A 22,178-nucleotide genomic window follows, 5' to 3' on the forward strand; every position below is an offset into this window, starting at 1 on the left:
TCATTGCCCTGAAATTAGATTAGTAACACCTCTTTATCTCAGTGACAGTTTGTGGAGATAGCGATCAGATAAGTTTGAATGTTGTTCTTAGATTTTCGGAAAATGCAACATTGATCACTAAAAGGAAATGACTTACGACAGTGAGAACGCACAGAGCGATGGTTTACATGATAGCATGTGTACATCAACTCACCACGTGAACAAACACCACTGGCAGCATTTATCAGCGTGAGGGGCTCATCAGATCACTGTCCAGTTGTACCTGTCCATCCTGAAATTCACCTTCTTCAGTCTCAATATCATCATAAACAGCACGAATTGGGCCTTGGAAGAAAAGTTGATTACTACAGTTACAAATTGTAACACACAAGACCGAGAAATGGAAAATGAGATTCTGTTTGGCAGATAAATGGGATTAGAAGAGTGAGGTAGTCCAGAGTTCTTCTGGAGTCAAAACTTGAGGTGAGATCATGTGAATCAGATCTATTCCGCTTTGAAAATAGAAGGTGAAGGTTGATCTGAGCGAATTCGTCAAGATATTAACAGAAAAGGCCAGGGTACATAAAGAAAAAGTACCTCAACTTTTAGGATCAATCAAGATCTCGGGGCATATTCTGAGATTAATGCCAGACCGTTTAGTAGTGATTTTTGAAGAACAGAAGGTGGTAGAGGCTTGGAATCATATTCCTCCAAAGGAGTTGACATTATCTAATTTGTTGATTATAAATCTGAGATAAATTATCATTTTGTAAATCAAAATAAGGGATATGGACCATAGGTATGTATCTGGAATTAGACCATACAACAGAGGGCCACAAACTCAAAATACAAGAATAGGCTCGAGGTGCCTAGTAAACAACTGCTGTCCCTGTGATGCTGTGATGCATTACAAAGTTATGACGGCCATAGTTGGGGCAGATAGGAAAGCACCTTTCTCTTTGGTGGAGAGTTCAAAGATGAGTATTCATAGACGTAAGAGAAGGTGAGCTAGGTTAAGGGGAGGGATAATTAAAGAGAAAGGAAAAATGTTTTGAGCCGGAAATTGATGGGAATCTGGAAGTAACAACCTATAAGGGTCATAGCGGCTGCAACCTTCATAACGTTGATGATGTTTTTCATTGAACACCGAGTCAGAGTTAGGCAGCACGCAAACAGGCGCCAACCACATATCCTAAACTGCTTTAGTCCCATTTTTCAGCATTTAGCACTTACCTCTGTCATCCCTTCCTATTTTTTGCCCCCATCCAGATAGTGTGATGCCAAGCTATAGAGGCTATGGGCTCAGTGCTGGTATATGGCATTTGAATATTTAGGTGGTTGTTTTTGACTCTATGGGCCATCTCTCTATGGCTCCAAACCAGCAGTTTTGTTTTTAACTGACAGTGATCATGAAGCAAATATTGGTGGCAGTGTCATTCCAGAACATTGTGAGTATTGCCATCTTTATTTTAGGACTGCAGAAAGGGCGAAGGACAAAATTGAGCTGAAAGCAAGTGAATACATACACACCCTGAATACTGTTGGAGTTCTGCTCAAGACTGTTGTCACTCAGGTTGTGACTGGTGTAGTATTCAATGCGATTGAATGAATCACTGGAAGCAGAAATTGCTAAAAAAAAAAAAAAAACACAAATGGAGAGTTATTGTCAGGTTCAATCTCCAAATGAACGCATTGCCCTCCAGAACTGCAATTGGCCGAAATGTATTCAGTCAGAGGGTGCAGTATCTGTGGAACTCATTGACAAAATGCTGTGGAAGCCATGTCACTTAGTGTCTTTAAGCAGACAAGGATCAGCTCGAGATGATTAATAGGAAAAAATTATGCAAGGAGAAGGCAGGAGAAAGTATTTTTCGAAAATGGTCAGCCATGATCAGATGACAGGGAGGACTCGAAGAACCAAATGTCTTAATTCTGCACCTGTATCTCCTAGTTTTGTGGACAGTGATTTCATGTTTTATGGTCTTAACTGGGATGTAGAAGTCGGAAACAAAATGTTTCCATCGTGTCTGTAATAACAACTTGAATTTTGTCATGGTACCTACTATGTGAAAGTCTTCAATGCACAGATTGCAGTGGTTCAAGATAAACTGATATGTCAAATCATTGCAATGAGAAATGAGAAACAAACTTTAGTTTTCACATCGAACAGACACTTTCACACACAGTACGTTTAATCACTTAATTCTTGAAAACTACTTTTGTTGAATGTAAATGAGAAAGTGGATGTCTTAAGTTTACCTAGCAACGTCCTTTCTTGTTTCTGATTCGCCTTTAAGAGTTATTATTCCTGTGAGGCAACGCGTATTTCTTGAATCTATTAAATGGCCTTTAAAAACATCTGATCATTGTTATGTACCATTCTTTGAGAAAGCTTTCATTTAATTTTCTTTTCAGTACTATTCCGAGTTCGAAATATTCACCAGTCATTTCAACTATGATCATATCATGTTCCTTCCGGATTTTTATTATTATGATTCTAATGTCAAGATTAAAAAGCCTGTTGAAACCTGAATAATATTTGTTATCTGATAACTCTCGTTACCCAGCATCCTCCCCATTGGAATTCTTGCATTCTCAGTATACTCAAATCGTGTCAATTATTTTGGATATATGTACGTGCATCCAATGACCCCATATTACCTGTCAAGTAAAATGAGCAAAGGAAAATATCTTATTTGATTATTATTCTTTGACATCAGGTATTAAAATCAGTGCAGACACAATGGGCTGCAGATCTTCTGTCTGCACTGATTACACCTCTGTGACTGTTCATATCTATTTTCATTTTAATTCTTTAGGTTTGCTCGCACTGTTAGGTGCTGTGTCACCGAGAGTCATGACACGTGTATACGTGTACAATCTGTCAGTGAATGGATTTATTGTTTCGATATCTGAAGGGGACAGGGTGGAAATAGAGTCGAATTGGAAATGATAGTCCTGTTCGTATTTACAAACAAATGTCAGAAATAATATTTCGCCAATGAGGGTCAGTGGGAATTATCAAATTACATTTCTTCCTCTCATTAAACACACACTGATGTTCATTCAATTAATACTGTTCAATCAGTTCACTGATAATTGAAAACTGGAAATTGAAGGAAAGCCATTTTTATCCAGTAACGACACACTATGAAGGAGGAAATATATACCTGATCCATGTTTCTGATCCATCTTCTCTCCAGAGGGAATATTTTCAATTTCTTCATACATTGCTTGGTACAAGCCAGGACTTGAACCATTACCACTAGTGTAAAGTTCTATTGAAAGAAGGATAGACTGGTAAGAGATAGTAGGAAATGCAGATGCTGGAGAATCTGAGATAACAAGGTGTAGAGCTGGATGAACACAGTAGGCCAAGCAGCATCAGAGGAGCAGGAAGTCTGACGTTTCTGGCCTAGACCCTTCTTCAGAAACGTCAGCCTTCCTGCTCCTCTGATGCTGCTTAGACTGGTAAGCATTTGTAGCTGAACGCTCGCAGGAATGGTGAGTTTATTTCTGCAGCAAAATTCGACCTATTCACTTGTAGTTCATGAATTCCAGGAAAAGAAAAGCTTGCGCAATATTGACTGAACAGAGTGGACAACACTAGATTGGAAAAACAAATGAACAAGCCGTGATTACTTGACATGTCTCACCAGTATGCAAAACTCATTATGTTAAACATAGAGAGTGAAATGTTTCTTTTTGGATGTGTATGGTCAGTTCTATTCGAATGAGAAATCATCACTTCCAGGTGCAAAGGTTTGTCAAGAATATTCTCAGCGCATATTGGTGCACGTGAGGTAAAATGCTGACTGAAGAATTTGAAACAGCTAATGCAATGAGCAAAGAAAATGCATTTCTTAAAAAAAAACACTTCTTGACAATAAAAAGCCTTGGTGACCATACAAATCACTGTTCAGGATCACACTCTTGTAAGAAAAAAAAATGCTAAGAGAGCAAAGTTTTTTTTTAGAATTCGCATATTGTAACTAGACATTTGTGTCGTCGTTAATATTAGTTGAATACAAAAACTTGAGGGAAATGAAATACAGAGATCCTGAATGACACTAAAAATCAAAAATTAAGTTTATGCTTTTGGACTGCTCCATGTAGAGTGATCTTAAAGTAAATTAAAACGTACAGAAACTAATGTATTATATGATTCGTGCTGATCAGTATTGCCAAGTAGTGGGAGACGACTTCCAGGCAAATTGTGTTGAAATCAGAATAAAAAATATGAACAGGTGTCATCTTTCAGTCAAGGGGAGCCAGTTGGGGGATGACTGAAAAGTACACTTCATCCACTCACTGATCTTGGGTTGTAGCATCAGGACACAGAAACTGAAGATGCACAAAAGGAATGCTAACTGATGAATCAATAATTAGAGGCAGTGGGCAAACGTGTCAATTAAAATTAAAGAGACAATGCCACAATCAATAATTTGTTGCACAATGGCATCAGCAGCACAGTTGAAAGGTAAGAAATATTCAGCCTTTATATTTCTTTCTCATGGATATTGATTTGGATCAACTCAATATTATGTGTTAATGCTGTTTTCTCTGCAGCTATTTCGGGACGCGTCGAATTTCAAAGCAATTTTGATCTTTTAAGTCCTATTTGCAATATTTAAGTGTTTTATCTTGGTGTCAACTTAAATGTGGCTTTTAATAGGTAAAGACGCTTGAAGAAAACAAGTAACTAGAAACGCCTCACACTGATTATTATCAAGGTCAAGTGACGGAAATGTGCAATAACCATCTACAGCCTCCACACCATATGGAACAAGAACAGTGGCTTAGTGTTAGCTCAGTTGGTAGATGCAAGGCTCACCTTTCGTTTGTAATTTTCTCTGAATTACCACCAGTAGTGCGATCAAATCACAGAGTATCAGAACTCTGAATGTTAAGCAAACGAGAACACGTATGGAAATATATGTAATTTCCTGTCCTGAAAGAAGAGATTACAGACGGATTTATCTAAGTTAAGAGCTGCCTTTTAAAAAAAAAACATTTTGAATCCATCAAGAAAACCAGAGAAATGTTAGCTTCAAAATCGTGAACTCGCCAACAGCATTACTGTCATTAGTCAGTAAAGTAACGCTAACACAAATATAATAATAGGGCCAATCATAAACACTGGCAGGTGGAGATGAATGCGAAATCGGCATCAAATCTGATCGTGTGGAAGAGATTGTACAAATATGCATGAAGGTGATGTTTAAATTTTGAAGATAAATGCCGGCACCAATTTGTGAAATTAGTGATCGGTGCCAATTAGCATCGTGCCTACCAGAATAGATCACACTGGAAATTTCCTTGTGATTACATTCTCTTTGTGTTGGTGCTGGTGAGAGACAGTCAGACAGAGGGGATTCACTTTCCTTACACTTCACATCATTATTCCAGATCACACGTTCACCCTGGGAGGCAGCGCGCCCTCCTTGAGCCATTACAGCAAAACCATATCTTAGCCGTCCGCAGACAACATTGGCATCAGTTAGATCCCAGGAATCACCACACAACGTGCCCCAGCGTTCATCGCACATGACCTTCACTCTCCCAGAACAGTTGCTGCTCCCTCCATCCAGCACGCTATGTTGCAAATCTGTGGCATAGAACGGATTATTACTGAATGCAGGACAAAGCAGAAATCTCATTCCAAAAGTTGGCACCTTTATGATGAGGACGTTCCTGATTTTTGGTGGCAGCAATTTGAGCTGATGGGCGGCTCCTTCGTCATATTGCTCTCTGTTATGGGAAGAAACATGCTGACTACATTGGAAATCAACGTTTGAAATGCCAGCCGAACATTGAAGAGGTCTGTCGTGCTACCTGAACAAACAACACCTGCATGTTTCCAGTGGTTACAGTTGTTTTGACCCCACGGATCTGTCTGACATTGCCACAGCTTCGGCTCGTGTGACAAACACTCCATCTCATTGAGCCAAATATGTCCCGTTCCTGTTCCGATTAACTGAGTTTCATAATCAACATAATGGAAGACACCACATTCCAACTGCTTACAAATTATTTTCGCATCGTGTGAATCCAGGCTATCTGAGCACACTGCTCCCCAGGTCCCATTGTACAACACCTCCACTCTCCCCTCACAGCGATGCTTTCCATTCACCAGCCGCATCTCCTTGTGCTCTGTTCATAAAATACAACATATCCAGATTGATAAATCGCTTATGTCTTTGCTGCAGAGCTATGTGTGTCCTCTCATTTCGAACAGACTTTCGAAGTTAAAATAACACATGATATAAAAAAGTATCGGTTGGAGGAACTCAACAGGTCTGGCAGAAGCTGTGTAGAGACAGCAAATTCAAAGTGCCGAATCCAGTGACACTTATCCTGAACTGAGGAAGGGACACTTGACCGAAACGATGACTCTGTTCTTTATCCAAAGCTTTTTCCAGACGATTGTTTTTCTTACATTTATCCGTCCTTTTGTTTCAGATTTTCAGCATTCACAGTTCGTAGTGCTTAGTTTGGTTCATGATACATCATATGCCTCATTAAACGACTGAAAGCGTTTGACAGAAACATTACGTATGAGTAAGACTTAAGATGCATTGTACATGGAGTTTAGAACGACCTTCATGCAGGTTCTATAATAATCTTGTACAATGATTGAATATGCGAAATGCTCGAGGAGAAGAAACTGCAAATAAAAAGTCTGTGTTAAAAGTACATTGTCAGATTTGCAGAACAGTGGAAGTGGCGATCCACAAGAACTGTTGCTGATGTCATGGCTGTTTAATATTTCAAGAAACAATTTGGAATACTTTAACCCCAAGACAATTTCAAACGTTGCAGTTGAAAGAAACTTGCTGAATATGGTTCCTGCTCAGGTAAATCGTCACAACCAAGAGTGCACGTAATATATGGGCAGTATGGGAGCACAATGGGTGATATAAGTTTAACAGAGTTGTGTCCAATGTGGTGAAATCTGGTAGGAAATGTAAAAGAACCAAACACTCCCTGTTCCTCGAGTCGCAAAGAATTTGAGAGACACACAGACAGGAATCACAATTACAGTGGCTAGATACAAAATTAGAAATCACAAAGGTTTATTGGAAGCAAACACTTTTGGAAATTCAGGAGAATAGTTACTTCACGTTGAGAAGTGACAATTGAGCATCAATAACACTTTTAACGTCAAATTCAGTATATATCTGATAGAGAAGTAACTTATGGAAAGATAGTTGAGGTTAATGCAAAGACTGGCTCTTTCATGCTCTGAGCAGCATGTATCTGTCAGTTTAGTTCAATTCCATTTTTTCGAATTCACTGTATACATATCCGTATAAAGTGTCTCCTGCAGCATTCGAGGAAAGTAAGAACGTTGAGAATAGCCTCACCTGAGCACGTAATTCTCACATCCACTTTATGAGAACAGATATCTTGGTGACTCAGTTGTGCTGAAGAGCATTCCCAGAGAAATGATTCATTGCTGGAACACTTCACATCTTTCGACCAAACTGGGCCTGAGCCCAGTCCATCGGATGAAGGAAGTGCCATATCCAGTGCATTTCCACAACCCAGTTGTCTGCACACCACTTCAGCGTCCACCACATCCCAGGAGTCATCACAAACTGAGCCCCATGTATCTTTGTAGTAAATCTCCACTCGACCAGAACAGGGGCTGCCACCATTTGATTGCCTTAACTGTAAGTATTCTGTTAGACAACGTTACATAGTATTATTCATTCACTACACAGTTTTTTTTTTTAATCACTCAGTCTAACATAATAAACAGGAACATGTAAAAAGAGTTTAAAATGTTTCTGTGAGAGGTCCATAAAAGTATGTAACAGAATATCTTGAAAGTTTAAATCGTTTAAATGTAACCTTCCGGCGAGTATACACAGCAGAGAATTTTTTCAAAAAGCCTTATTATGTCCAATGCTGCCGGTTTCAGTTTTCCGTTCCATTTTGAATATTCTGTCAGTTATTTTGCAATCATTAGATCTATTGTTCTTTCTGTATCCTGTCACTCAATTTATGACGGTCATTGATTCAATACATTACTTTATCCATGATTGTCCTATTTTACAGCCCGCGTAGATTTAACCTTCTCTGTTAAAAAAAAAGTCTGTCCGTTCCTTCAACTGCCACATTTTTAAGCGAAAAATATGGCAGGACAAAACATAGCACATATGTAGGAGAGATACCACACCAATCCTCAAAGGGAGATAATTCATGATATTCACATTGAGTTGTGATCAAATGTTTTTTTCTGATGATAATAGGAGCAAAGTGACGTTCAGTCGAAGGGTTGTTTCCAAAAGGGTTTTCTGGATGTTATACGCTTTGGAAAGCGAATTGCTAGCGCCTGGATTGTACCACGTAAATTCGGAATGGTGAACATGTCAGAATTAATGTTAGACGATGATATCTGCGAGTTTATGATCATATTAAGAGACTGTAAGGAAGGAAGCCATGGACGGATTTGATGAGACAGATGGGAATTTATTAAGGGTAGGGTCTCAGCATCTGATCAGTTGAATAAAGGGTGAATTTAATAATACTATGTTGTAATTAGAGGGGCTGAAAGACGACGTGGGCCTTTAGAACACGTTCTGGTGAGATTTAAAGCCCGAAATTGTGGCTAACACGATGCAGCCTTCTCCAGCTTGCAGGGTGATAAATTATGCTGTGAAGATGGAAACGGTTGTAATGGACACCATGAATGACGTCTCCTACATTCACATTTGTGGAAGCTAGACTAGCAACATCACAGTTACATGACGGTGAAATAGTGAAGAGAGGTAGAGGTGAAGTAATGATACAGGGAACGTGAACACATGTGAATGAATACAGACTCTGTACCTTATGAGAATGTAACTGAAACGTGATATGTATATTGGAGTGAGAGCAATAGTACTTCGGGTACTTGTAGAATTAGAAATACCGAAGAGGGACGAGAAGTTATTGCGTGTTGTGATCTCACATAGTTGGATAAATAAGGACCAGAACCAAATCACAGACATACAGAGTCACAGATTAACAGAGCTCCTCAGCACAGAACGGGGATTTTCAGCGCACTGAGTCTGCTTTGATGAAAAGCAAACACCTAAATATTCACATGTCATTTCCCATCAGCTTTTGGGTTCGCCTTATGCTCCTTGGCATCATGAGGATACATCTGAATACTTCTCATATTTAAATGAACATCTCTGCCTCTAACGCCCTGACAGGCCGTGAGTACAAGATCCCAGTACACTCTGGATGAAAAATAATATAGTCTACTCCTTCTGTTCGTTACCTTAAATACATGCTACATTAAAACACTACCTTAACAGAGGAGAAATCTTCCTTATTGTATTTTATGTACCTCAATCCTGTATGTGCCAAGTCTCCTCAGTTCAAAAGAAAAGAATTCCAGTCTGGCCAATTTGCCCTCATAACTAAATTTCTCCAGGTCAATAAAATCCCTGGTGCTTTTCCTCTGCATCCTCTCCATTTCTCCCCCCACCCACCCCCCGCCCCCCAGAAAAATCCATCTTCTGATGTGGAGTATAGAACTGCACACACCGTTCTGCTCTGACCAAGCAATGTTTCATGTACATTCAGCATAATCTCTTTTCTTTAAAACTATTTTCTTCCGCTAATAAGAAACACTTCTCTTCCATTTATCGAGTTAAAGTGAGGCTTCTATCAGCACAACAGCATCACAGCTGTGTCCACGTATATTCTGAACAAAAGAACTTGTTTCTAGACTGAGTGTTCGGGTTGACACCAGAGAAGAGTTACCACTTCCATGAGCTCACTCTTCAGAAACTGCTTTTCCAATTGCTGTGAGTCAAATTGCTGCTTACATCTACCGCATAGAACTCTCCTTATCTCAGAACATAAGCTGTTGCACTGACTCCTGTTGCAATTACAGATGAGTAATTTAGTGGTTTCCTGCCCAGTCAACCACATAGAATTCTATAAAGCAAGCATTGATTTCTGAAGAAGGGTCTAGGCCCGAAACTTCAGCCTTCCTGCTCCTCTGATGCTGCTTGGCCTGCTGTGTTCATCCAGCTCTACACCTTGTTATCATTGTTATTTGAAATACATTACAAATCATTCTCCAGCGCTGCTGAACGCAAGCACCTCTTACAGTCATCCAGAAGACATTGCCTCGCCTTTTAAACCATCATGGAAAGGTTGCTTCAGAGTTATCTCACTAGCCCCTACCGACATAAACCAGCATCGACACCCCATGCCTCATATAATTACAGTGTTGCTGCTTCCTATGCTAATCGTCGCAAGACATTTGTTTTACACAGAATCCGTATTCTCCTGCATTATCTAAGAAATTCACCCGTCGTTTTCAGTCTATCCAATTCATCACATGATTAGACGTTGCTCCCAGAGCACAAAAACCTCTACTGATTGAAGCAACGTAATTTTGAGTCATAGAGATGTCCAGCACCAAAAAAACCAGAAACTTCAGTCCAGCTCGTCCATTCTGATCAGATATCCTAAATTAATCTACTCCCATTTGCCAGCAATCAGCCCATATGTCTCTAAACCCTTCCTATTCATGTACCTGTCCAGATGCCTTTCAAATGTTGTAACTGTGCCACCCTCCACCATCTCTTCTGGGAGCGCATTTCATACATCCACTACACTCTGTGTGAAACATTTGCTTCTTGGATCCCTTTTAAATATTTCCTCTGTCATCTTAAACCGAATGCCATCTACTTTTGGACTCACCAAAACGGGGGTAAAGACTTAGATATTCACGTAATGCACGCCCCTCCTGATATTATAAGTCTCTACAAGGTCATGATTCAACCTCCGTTGCTCCTGGGAAAAAGCCCCAGCCTATTCAACCTCTCCCTGTAGCTCAAACTTTTCAACCTCGGCAACCTCCTTGTAAATCTATTCTGAAGCCATTCGAGTCTGACTGCATCTTTCCTGTACCAGGGACAGAAGAAGTGAGAAGCAATATTCCAATAGTGGCCTAAACAATGCCCAAACATGACCTCCCAATTCCTATAGCCAAAGCACAGATCAGTGAAGGCAAGCATACCAATCATCTTATTTACTGCATGAACAACCTGTGCCTCCAATTTCAATGAACTATGAGTCTGCAAAACAAGGTCTCATTGTTCTGCTACACTAACCATGACTTTACCATTAAGTCATTAACTCCTCCCCGGTTTATCCTCCCAAATTGCAGCACCTCACGCGTATCTAAATTAAACTCCGACAGCCAAACATCGGGCCTTTTGCCCATCTGATCAACGTCTGTTACAGCCATTCTCATCAAAAATTGCTATTGCGATGCCATCATGTCTCACAAAATCAGAAATTGCTGTCTGGCAGCATCTATGGGCAGAAAGTGGCGTTAAAATTTCCAGTCCAGTGACTGTTCACCAGAACTGAAACATTTCGTTTGCACATGTGGCCGCTTTTCTTTTGGATTATAAAATTGTTGTGTTTGTATCAAAAAAGTTCCTAATTTCTCACGTTCATTCATTTGGCCCATGTCTGCTTTCACTCCAGAGATTAAAAAAAATGTTCTGAAGATACTGCAGAGCAAGTGATGTACATTCTGAATTCACTCAGCAGGTAGATATTTGTTTTGACATTTATGAGCAGGTTTTTCTGTGAAGATTGCTCTCACCTGAGCAGAGGACGCCTACAGCACCGCTATCAGTGCCATTCGAAATCGATGGTCCTGAAGTCCTGCAATCTTGCAGCCGTGTTTCCTGTCCATGACACTGGACACCAAGAACTTGCAGATGTCCTTTGCTCTCCCGTACTTTGAAGAGTTATACGTTTCTAAGGTATAACCGCATCCAAGTTGCCTGCATACAACGTGACCAGCATTCAGATCCCACAGATTGTCATCTAATCCTTCCCACCTTCCATTGTAGTTACCTTCAGTTCAGCCATCACAATGGCTTCCCCCAGTCACTCGTCTCAGGGCCCAATTTTCACGTGAAACATTAGAGATTTTGTGAACAACGATTAAGCTGAATGAAGACTTTCCAGAATTAACGATCATCCGAAAATATATGATTTTTAACCATTAACATCCAGAAACGGAAGTTGATGTTAAGCTAGAATGAGTGACAAACCGGAAGTTCCAAACCTCAGTATACAGAAAAGCAACCTATAAACATCAAATCCTCAACTTCCACAGCAACCACCCCAACGTCCACAAACAAAGCTGCATTGGGACACCATTTAAAAGGGCCAGAACACACTGCAACACTCCAGAATTACGCCAGGAAGAAGAAAAACCTTGATACAAAATCTTCACTTTAAATGGATATCCCCACAACTTCATTCACAGATGCCTACATATCAGACAACAACAGAAGGGCACAATACGACCTAACACACTTACCACACTTCCCTAATTCAGGAACACATCGGAACTGACAATAAGACTCCTAAGACCACTAGGAATCAGAGTGGCCCACAAGCTCACAGCCATTCTACGACAAACACTTGCAAGGATTAAAGACTCAATTCCAATAACATGCAGAAGGAACGTGGTTTAGAAAGTATCATGCAACGACTGCCACGAACATTACATCGGACATACAGGAAGGAAACTAACCAACAGAATACACGAATATCAGCCCGCAGCAAAACGGCACAATGAACTCTCCTTAATATCTGTACATTCAGACAATGAAGGCCATCAGTTTAACTGGGAGAAAGTAACCGTAGTAACCCAAGCCAAACATAGACACGCATGGGAATTCCTAGGGACATGGTTCTCCACCCATACTCCAATCAACAAACATATAGAATTTGACCCCATATATAAATTCATACAGATCAAAACCGGAAATGACAGTTATCACCACAATGGAACCGTCGGTATAAATTACCAGCGGAGGAGAATAACATTGCTTCATCGGAGACTCCACTGATGATGTCACCTAGCATGGTGATGAAACTTCCGAACTAAAAAAAGCCAGCTCGGCAAGCAAGTCAACACTCTCATCCACAACCCGAGCTACAGATCTTTGCCAAGACTTTATTCAGAAACAAAAAATACGTTCTGGAAAGCCGCGAGAGGCAGGACAAGTAATGGCCTGTTGTCTGTCATGTTGTGCACTTAGTAGCGAGAAAACTCAAAAGATCCTCCCTGTGACCATCAGAAAATAAAACGGCATTTCCATCTGTCAAAGCCAGAAATATTATGGGACGCATACGAACACGACTTCAGTGCTCAGTAGCGAGTGAAACAATGTAAACGCTTTTTGGGCAGCAGAACTGTGTGTGGAATTGATCTTTCAAACTCTCGTCATTCATCATCTCTCGATCTGAGGAGAGCAGTGTGAGTGGAAGCTGAAACTTTGGGCTTGCCATGTTGACTGGTTCTCTATCGGAGAATGTCACTATAAGTGGGTCATGAATGTTCACACTCGTCGCTCCAGGGTCCTGCAATTAGAGACCTTCAGGAGTAATGCACCCCCCTTTCAGTTATGAACAAACGGTTGATTAACACGTCAACATTGTGTGCATTATTACCACAACTTCGTGTTTGATAGGTTACAACAGAATGTAGGGGTTCCACTTCTTTTGAAAATAACGTGCAATTACCTGTACTGTCAACCCGAGTGTCTGTCAACCCGAGTGTCGACAAATCTACCTGAAATAAAGGGATGAGAACTAACGTGCCAAGAATCAACGCAACACTTATAAATAAACTAAACAGATACAACAAAACTCGGACTAAGAATTTCCGTTTCTTTGCAAAATGAATGATATCTGGAAATGTAAAATCATCATTTCATGCAATACTTATAAAAAAGGAATTATAATTTCTGCAGCGAATAAATGTTGTGATTCTTTTTCTCAATTTTACCAACTGGCTTTCACATAGACAGACACTGCCAACTCAATGTAATTGGACCTTTTGTGAGCCTCTTTGGGATCCATGCGTTGATGGTGTGACTGTTCTGCTCGGTGCTGCATTGCCGACTTACTCAACATTGTTACAATACCTGTAGAGAGCATTAATATTTCCCAGTGGTCAAAACAAAAGTTTCATGGGCATAACAGCTGTATTCGATCAACAGTACTGAAATAAATAACGACGAACAGTACTTAGTGAGCAATGAACTCCCGAGAGTTAAGTCATTTTTAACATTTGGCACTTAACCTTCAGCTTTATACTGCTCTGCTGAATACATGGTAAAAGCATCACAAGCGTTAGTCATCAGTAACATTAAGCAGTAATTCGCAATTTTCTCAATCCCAGGGCCTATGGGTTTACCATGTATCAAAAAAAAACATTTTAATATGTAATCGTTTAAAAATAATTCTAGTGGTCAAAACAAAAGAAGGAGGTCTTTCGCTCCAAGGGCCTGTCCTGCTACTTTGAACAAATTGCTGAATTAGTTCCATTTGTTCTCCTTGTTGCCCACAGATTGAAGCTCTGAGTATGTATTACCCACGTTCAACTGCACTGGGGGTAGGATGGTGATGAACCTGCTTTGTGCCTTTTATGATTCAGCTTGAGCTGTTAACGATGTTCATGGATAATATATCGCATTCCTATCGCAAGTTGATGTGGGAGTCGAAATGTATTTTAAATTTAAATTAAGCTAAAGTTTACAATTAATCTGAAGTTATTTTTCTGATAAACTTTGAGGGTTTTTAGTTTCCCCCTCCGAAATTCTTTTCCTTTCCAACTTTTAAATAGTCTCTAAACATCGAAATGGTTGTTTTCAAACTCTGAATAATTTTATTTCTATCTGTAAAGATTGTCTTGAAACCTGAATTCACCGACCTAAATCATCTTGTTACTCCTTTGTGATTCGTGGGCAATGTCCCTGGATTATGAATTTTTTTTTTTGGAATGTAGCGTGTAGTGGAAAATGTGCGACAAAAATATAATACACCCTTGTAGGCTGGTGTGTTTACTGGGATATTATCCTCATTCGTCAGAATAAAATATTCAGCCTTTCCATTTCTCAGCATGTACTCTTTCCAACACATTTAAACCACCCATCATATCGGCTGTTCTCTACCATATATTGCTGAAGTATTGCCATAGTTTTCAGAATTCGAACCTGTTACATTGTACACTGTCACATACATGCCACGAAAATTAAAATCGTAAGAACCTTGTTGATGTGTTTGAAAAGAAGTCATTGGGCCGACATTGAAAATGTTTTGAAGTACTGAGTAAGGTTGTACAAAGTAGGCTGTTGAGTTTAATGTGACGTCTCAGACTTTTGACGTTTCTTATTAACTGAACAGCTTTATAAAATAACAAATCCACGTCAGATCAGTGGCATTATTTTGAGCACTGCATCTGCTGTGAGGACTGTTAAAAACTAAGGCTGCAGAAGCAATGTTGGTTGCGAGTTGAGACAGGAGATATTGCAGAATAATTCTGATTCTTTTGGAACATCTATATTCATTTGAACTCCTTTTTAAACATTTACTTTCTCACGTGATATTTCTGTTGCAACATTGCAAAGGACATCATTTGCAATTGGAACGAGCTGAGAGTCTGTGCACTTACTGTGATCTACCCATTTTACTCCGATATAATCTATTTTAACACAGATCACTGCCTCCTTCAAGTTGAAACAGTGTTACTAGCAAGATAGTCATATTATTTCCAGTGCACTTCTGCTACACAAGTGCAACAGGAACAACGTTTTTGTTTCTTTAATTGTAGCATTCATTTAGATTTCATAAAGTCATCTCAATTTGACTGAAATATCCATAATTCAATTAGACGTCAATCGCGATGGGGAATAAAAAGATTCAAATTACTGACAACAACTAAAATGCAGATCGGTTGTCATTTTTGAATGCGACTTAAAACTTAATATACATTGACTGGAAAATAAAAAACTGAAATAATTTATTCACTTCTCGTTTTATATGACTTTCCTCATTAAGTACCGAATGGATTTTGCGTTACATCCAAGTAGTTGAAGGGAAAGATTACTTCGAACACTGCTTCCTGAATAATCTTCTCCCAATTGCTTCTTCTTGACAAATACATAATTTATAAAAGAGCAGTGATGGATTAAGATGTCAGTTATTCATAACTAGGTTACGAACTGAATACTGAAATGGTCAATGTAACTTGCAAGTTCATATTTCATGCACTTCTCTAACTGTTAAACGAAAAAGAACTTCTAAAAATAATTAATGGGGACATTCATTATCATTTTCTTTTTCATCTGATCTGAGAATGTTGTTGTTTCTGGATTAATAAACATTATATAGCACAATTCAATTTATCTGACAGATACACAACTTGAAATCTTGAAAGCATAGTACAAACAAATGTGCACAAGGAATACACATTCACAGCAATTTTACTTCTCTATCAAATATGTTGGCACGTCTGAGTTCATTTTCTGTCATCTGACAGGTATATTTCTGGAATACGCGTGCACCTGAAAGAATAGACACATTATGTAATCATTTGTAGAAATCTAACGACACACTCCTGGTCTCGAAAGCTCACAAACTAAATTCAAGCGTTTCCTTCAAATGTTCTGAACAACCTCTTTGGCTATGGAAATTTATTCTTTCATCAGTCCCTCGCCGCTCTTCTTCCAATGAACCCAAAGTGTTTTCCACCCAACGACTTCACCATTTCTCTCTCCAATTGCTACTCTGACAATATAGACCCATTCACAAAAATACAGTGAACCAAATAAGACAACAGACCAGGGGTAAAATAATATGGAGTATCGTAATATGAAACAAACGCACAGAACGCTGCAGAAACCAGCAGTCCTAGTAGCATATGTGTAGAGAGAAACAATTCTGAAGAGTAGTCGTGCCATACTCGATACGTCAACTGTTTCCCTTTTCATAGATGCTGCCAGACCTACTTCGTTTCTACAAGATACTCTGTTTGTTTAAAACGTTATGCTGTTATTCTAATTCTATAAAAAATGGTGCCAATATATTTAAATCAAACTCCTTTGTTCATACATCAAGCAGTCTATAAGACAGTGCATAATGTATTCAAATTTCTGGAATATGAAAGGTACTCTTCAAGATAATGAATAAAGTTACTGTCCACGGCCGCATATCTGAGAGACAGCAGATAGCAACTGAAATTCAAAGGAAATGATAAGTTTTTATCTCATGACTTCTAAATGAAAAGTGCAGTTCTTGTCGATTTCAGTAGTTCAAGAAAATGGGATTGTAAATTAATGGGCCAAATTTGAACATCTTCATCCCGGACATTTCCGACACTCCCTGCACTATGGTTAAAAAATATCACAAAATTGGGAATATAGTACTTAACTAGTTAATACTGACAGAATTGTCTCGAATAAATGAAAAAAAAAATATATTCATGCAAAGTTACGTTGACCTTAAAAATTTTAAGTCAAATTGGCAGGGATTCATTAAAAGAACTAGAGCCAGGTTTTTAATACGAGTAGCAAAAAGAGAAAGAAGCCTTCATATCTCATTGAATAATTCATGACCCTGAGCAAAGAGGATAAAATTTTTAAAGAGTTTGGGAAAGAAAGATTGTGTGTACACACAAACACACACACACACACGCACACACACAGGCACGCACGCACGCACACACATACACACTGAACTGGGATATCCATCCTTTCAGTGCAAGTGGAGAACAGGCGTTGGATATTCTGTTTAATTCACTTTTAGACTCCCAAAAAAAGTGCTCGCTGTCAGCAATATACAAGCCAGGTCTATGAAGGAATGTTCGCTACTTATATTGTTACATCAAACTAAAACATACTTTCAAAAGTTCGACGGCACCTGGGACAAATCAATTGGCATGATTTGCATCCTGTCCATTAGCTTAAGAAGATAAAGCATTTGCCACCGATGTTAGGCCACAGGAATTTCGCCAGCAGCTTTACCTGCAACAACTCGGGTAAACTCCTTCACAAAACTTAAAGAAAACTGCACCCACAGCAAGCTATGAAGGTGCACAGAAATTGGAAACAGCAGCAACTACATGTCCTCATCCTGATTGGAATGACATCATTGCTCCTTGACTGGCACTTGATCAATATTCTATACTTCTACGGCCTCAAATGAATGCAGTGGTTCATTAATACAGATCACCACCACGTGTTTGGATTTTCGGTAACACTGGCCAAGCCTATATTTTTCCTATATTTTTGAACAAAGACAAAAATAATTGGAGTATTACGACATCGTTGTTCCTTGACTGACGCTTGATCACGACTCTGAAATTCTATTCCTCACGTATTGTACTCTACCCAGACTCAATTGAATGCAGTGTTTCAGGAATTCAGATCACGACAGCTAGTTTGGATTTTCAGGAAGCCAGACATTTCCGTACTTTTGTACAAATACAAAAAATGTCGGAGGAATAATGTCGTAATATTAATAGTCACCTAACTCATTCATCATTGGGAATAATTAAGCAAAAGATTCATTCTGGATGTTTCAGTATCCTTGTTTTTCGAAGGGTTTATTTGAAGAAATTTATGTTATTAAGCAATACCTATGGAAACATATCATTTCTGAATCAATGTGTCAGTATAAATTGTGAATGCAGGACAAGTGACTTAAATTAACAGTTCTATGAATAATATCACACTGTAGTCGAGTGATCCATGCTATAAGCACAATCTGAGAGAAATATCCGCGTGTCAGTTTAAGTTCAAACGATGCTGGACACAGTATTGACTGTATATTTACAGACAGCAAGTTCATTGTTACCCTAGATTTCGGTGCACCCGAATGTAATGGAAAATCCTTTCAACTATTTAAATTTTCATGACAAAATTTAAAGTTACATTCTTGTTTGCTTACCTTAAGTGATAACACCATGGGGAAACGAAATGAATCAAAGCACGGCAAGACGAATAAACTGTCTCGCCTCTTCCGTTCAAATCATCTCTGAAACTAACTTTGGCACAACCAGAGAACAGAAAACAAGTATGAAATGGATTTAAATTTTCGAAGCACCAGCACTACCAGCAAAATGACATTATTGTCAGTCCTGCCTCAATTGCAGCAGTCTTGCTGCTGCCTCAGAAAGGCATTCGTTCAAATGGATTTCCAGCTGTCTGAACTTGAAATGAACGTTGAGTAAACAAGGCGATGCTGATGGTTGTTTACTCACACATTTTAGCGTCCTCGAGACACTGCAGGAAAAGGAGATCCTTCGGGCTGCTCTCCTAGCAGACTGTAAAATTCATTTGGGACAATGCTTCATCGTCAGCACTTTCCAACAAGCATAAGGGCATTGCTTAGCTGTTGGTGAGAAGGACACTATCTTTGAGATGTTTCACCTGCACCTGGACTGTTAGCGCACAACCACGCTGCACTCAAAGCGGCTCTCAGAGGGCGCAAGGCGTGGGGCTGGGTAGAGACTGCTGCACGTATCCTTCCGGAATGTGTGTTATAAAATATGCCTGAAGAAATATGGACTATTTTTGTAGAGGTTCGTCCTGAAATGCTCAGTCACACAGGATTCTTTGCCCTATGGTCTCTTTCCATGGACACACAACAAGACAAAGATCGACTGCACCCGGAGGACCATCAACTTAGTGAAAGGTGCTCTGGTCTGTACCAAACTTGGCAGTCGTCCAGAACAAGGAGTTGACTCCGACCAACTGTCGCAGATTGTCACATTCCAAGGTTCAGGGCGACTTGTTCAGGGATGCACTAAAACGTGGGACAGCTGTCTCCAAGGCACAGTTGGGAAAGGTATTCCTGCCGAAGTTTAATGGAGGCCATTTCAGTCAACAGACACCCCTGATGCCTCAAAAGTATGTAAATATAATCTTGTAAATATAATGAGTGAGATATGCCTCTTGTTTGTTTGCTATATAGAATCAAATTCCAATATTTGTTTGTTCCTTCATCCTCTACTGTGTACAACGAAACTGCTTTCGTGACTATATATGCATATTAAGGTGCTTTATGAATGAAGGATATTTGAAATAAAATGCTGTTTGGAAAATACGGTAACCCAATGATCTGACAGAACTTTCTGCAGCAACTCTTCCGATACAGGCAGCGGACATTATCGAATTTGCGCTGGGCAGTGACAATCTTTCCACCGATTTGGTCTGTAAGAAACAACAGCAAACAAAACATCAACGAGGAACTGTGGATGCTGGAAATCAGAAACAAAACCAGCAATTTCTGGAAAAACTCAGCAGGTCTGGCAAAGTCTGAGGGCAGAAAGCACAGTTAACTTTGCAGGTCCAGTGACCCATCTGTTTTACTAAGATGAGTAACTAACTGTGCCTTTTTCACAGTGATGATTGTAACACCACCCCCCCTCAAAAAAAAACTGTCTGTCACGTTTCCAATATTGCAGAACTGTCTCAACAACAAAATGTATCAAATTAGCGCACAGATCCTTTGTTTCACTGAAGACATGAACGGCGCAGTAAAATGCATCACTATCTCGAAAGAGTTGATGGAATCTAAAGAGAACAAATACAAACCAAAAATAGTGTCTCATCAAGCTGCGACAAATTCAGAAAAGAAATCAATTTCTATTTTATATTCTTTCAAGTATTGACAAATGAATGAAGTAGATATTGTTCAGCAAGTTTGCCCACTACGCATGCTATTAAGCCAGTGACGGACACGGTTCCTAGCAGACCCAATTTGCCTGAGTACGGTTTCAACTCTGTGAGCTGTATAGAAGCCATGAATAAAGTGCAAGGATTGTAGAACTGAAGTTGGGATCTCCGAAGTGCTACGAACTGTTGCATAAAGAATCAAAGAAAATGAAGAAAACATAATTTATATTCTACATCATGTCAATATATTCTCTCACGCAGGCTGATCACGCTATTATTCTGATTTTTCAGCAAGTAATGATTGGCATAACAATAGTTATGAAAATGTATTGAATGGACCATAACTTACAGGACAATACCTGAGAAGAAGCAAGTTCAGGAATGTTATCAACATCGTCTCAGCTGTTGGTATGAGTTTAAAACTGAACATTAGCTATACGTTGTTTCACAGACACTGAGCAGCAGTTAACGTTTCAAATGACTCCTCAATTTCTGTCAGAATTAGTTACGTTGCCACAGTTTGTACAGATACCCTTGTTTCTTTCTAACAACCAATAGATTTTGATGTGTGCACTGTGAAATAAATTCTTGTCTTCTCCACAAATGAGAAGAAATGTGACCATTAATGGATACAATGAAACCGGGTTTTAAAAAAAAGCTCATCTTGAGAGATTAGTGACGTTTTAGATGCTGACTTGGAAGCGAGCCACGACTCTAGAATTCATGTCATTGAATCACACAATCACATAATGTTGTTGGTCTCAGATTATTTGTAAACACTGTGCAATTCAGCATCACATGCAGCAGCAGAAAAAAAAAACAACTCCTGAATTTACACTTCTGCTCTTTACACTCTTAAGTACCGAAAATGGAGTCCAACAACTTCAGAGCAATTCTCCATCTTCTTTTGGATTACAATTCACGCCCTTCCAACTTTACATATTTGCGTCCTTGAGTATTGGTCTCAGGAGTGCAGGCACATTTTGACCTCACTGCACCAGTCAGTAAGATGCATCCTGCATCTTAATTCTCTCCTTTATCATAACTTTCAGTCCCTCTGTCTTTTGTTCTGGGCATACTCACTATCTGTTCCACTCGCTCCTCCTCCCCACCCTGTCCACAGTACAAAACATCACCAAAAATATGATTTTGTCATTTTTTTTTTAGATCGTGGTGTCCAAAATTTCCACCACCCCCTGGGTGATTTTATTCTCATCATTATCCCTTTCAACATTTGACCACTCATGCCCATTAAATAGGATTTCCTTACCAACTCACCTACAAGAGGAAATGATTAATTTCTCTCTTCCTCTGGGCAATGTGGTCAAATTTCAAATAATTTTGGTTTTGACCCTCAGAATTTCGGATCCATCAGGACAAATGCATTGCAATAAAATATACTCTACGACGAATCAAATTTGCCACATATTGGATTGTCCATGTATCCTTTTGATATTCTTCGTCTGGAAAGCCTCCAGGGATTGATATCATGGCGCAGTGGCGTTGCATCCATCTTATACGTAAATGCAATAGAAATTTGATCAATGCTTAGGCCCTGATAATTTGCATTCATCAACACAGGAGGAGAGGGAAACCTATTCAATGTATGTATTGGTATGTATTGTCCAAAGTTTTCAATTCGGCAAAAATCCGAGAGATTGAGAGTGAAAAATGTTCCCCACATTGTTTCAA

General features: G+C 39.3%; 1 protein-coding gene across 1 annotated transcript in view; it reads right to left on the bottom strand.

The window, feature by feature from the left end:
- Positions 1–223: 223 nt before the first annotated feature.
- LOC109935755 (scavenger receptor cysteine-rich type 1 protein M130-like) overlaps positions 224–22,178 on the bottom strand; it is a 156,672-nt gene continuing 134,717 nt past the window's right edge. The window contains exons 17-24 of the mRNA XM_048619057.1: positions 13,814–13,952; positions 11,633–11,849; positions 8,296–8,383; positions 7,347–7,664; positions 5,815–6,132; positions 5,369–5,587; positions 1,510–1,608; positions 224–324 (exon numbers count right to left, since the gene is read on the bottom strand). Coding sequence (XP_048475014.1) covers positions 224–324; positions 1,510–1,608; positions 5,369–5,587; positions 5,815–6,132; positions 7,347–7,664; positions 8,296–8,383; positions 11,633–11,849; positions 13,814–13,952 — 1,499 coding nt within the window. The remainder of the gene's footprint in view (positions 325–1,509; positions 1,609–5,368; positions 5,588–5,814; positions 6,133–7,346; positions 7,665–8,295; positions 8,384–11,632; positions 11,850–13,813; positions 13,953–22,178) is intronic.

The sequence above is a fragment of the Rhincodon typus genome, chromosome 42, assembly GCF_021869965.1.
Source record: "Rhincodon typus isolate 14 chromosome 42, sRhiTyp1.1, whole genome shotgun sequence".
Classification (NCBI taxonomy): Eukaryota; Metazoa; Chordata; class Chondrichthyes; order Orectolobiformes; family Rhincodontidae; genus Rhincodon; species Rhincodon typus.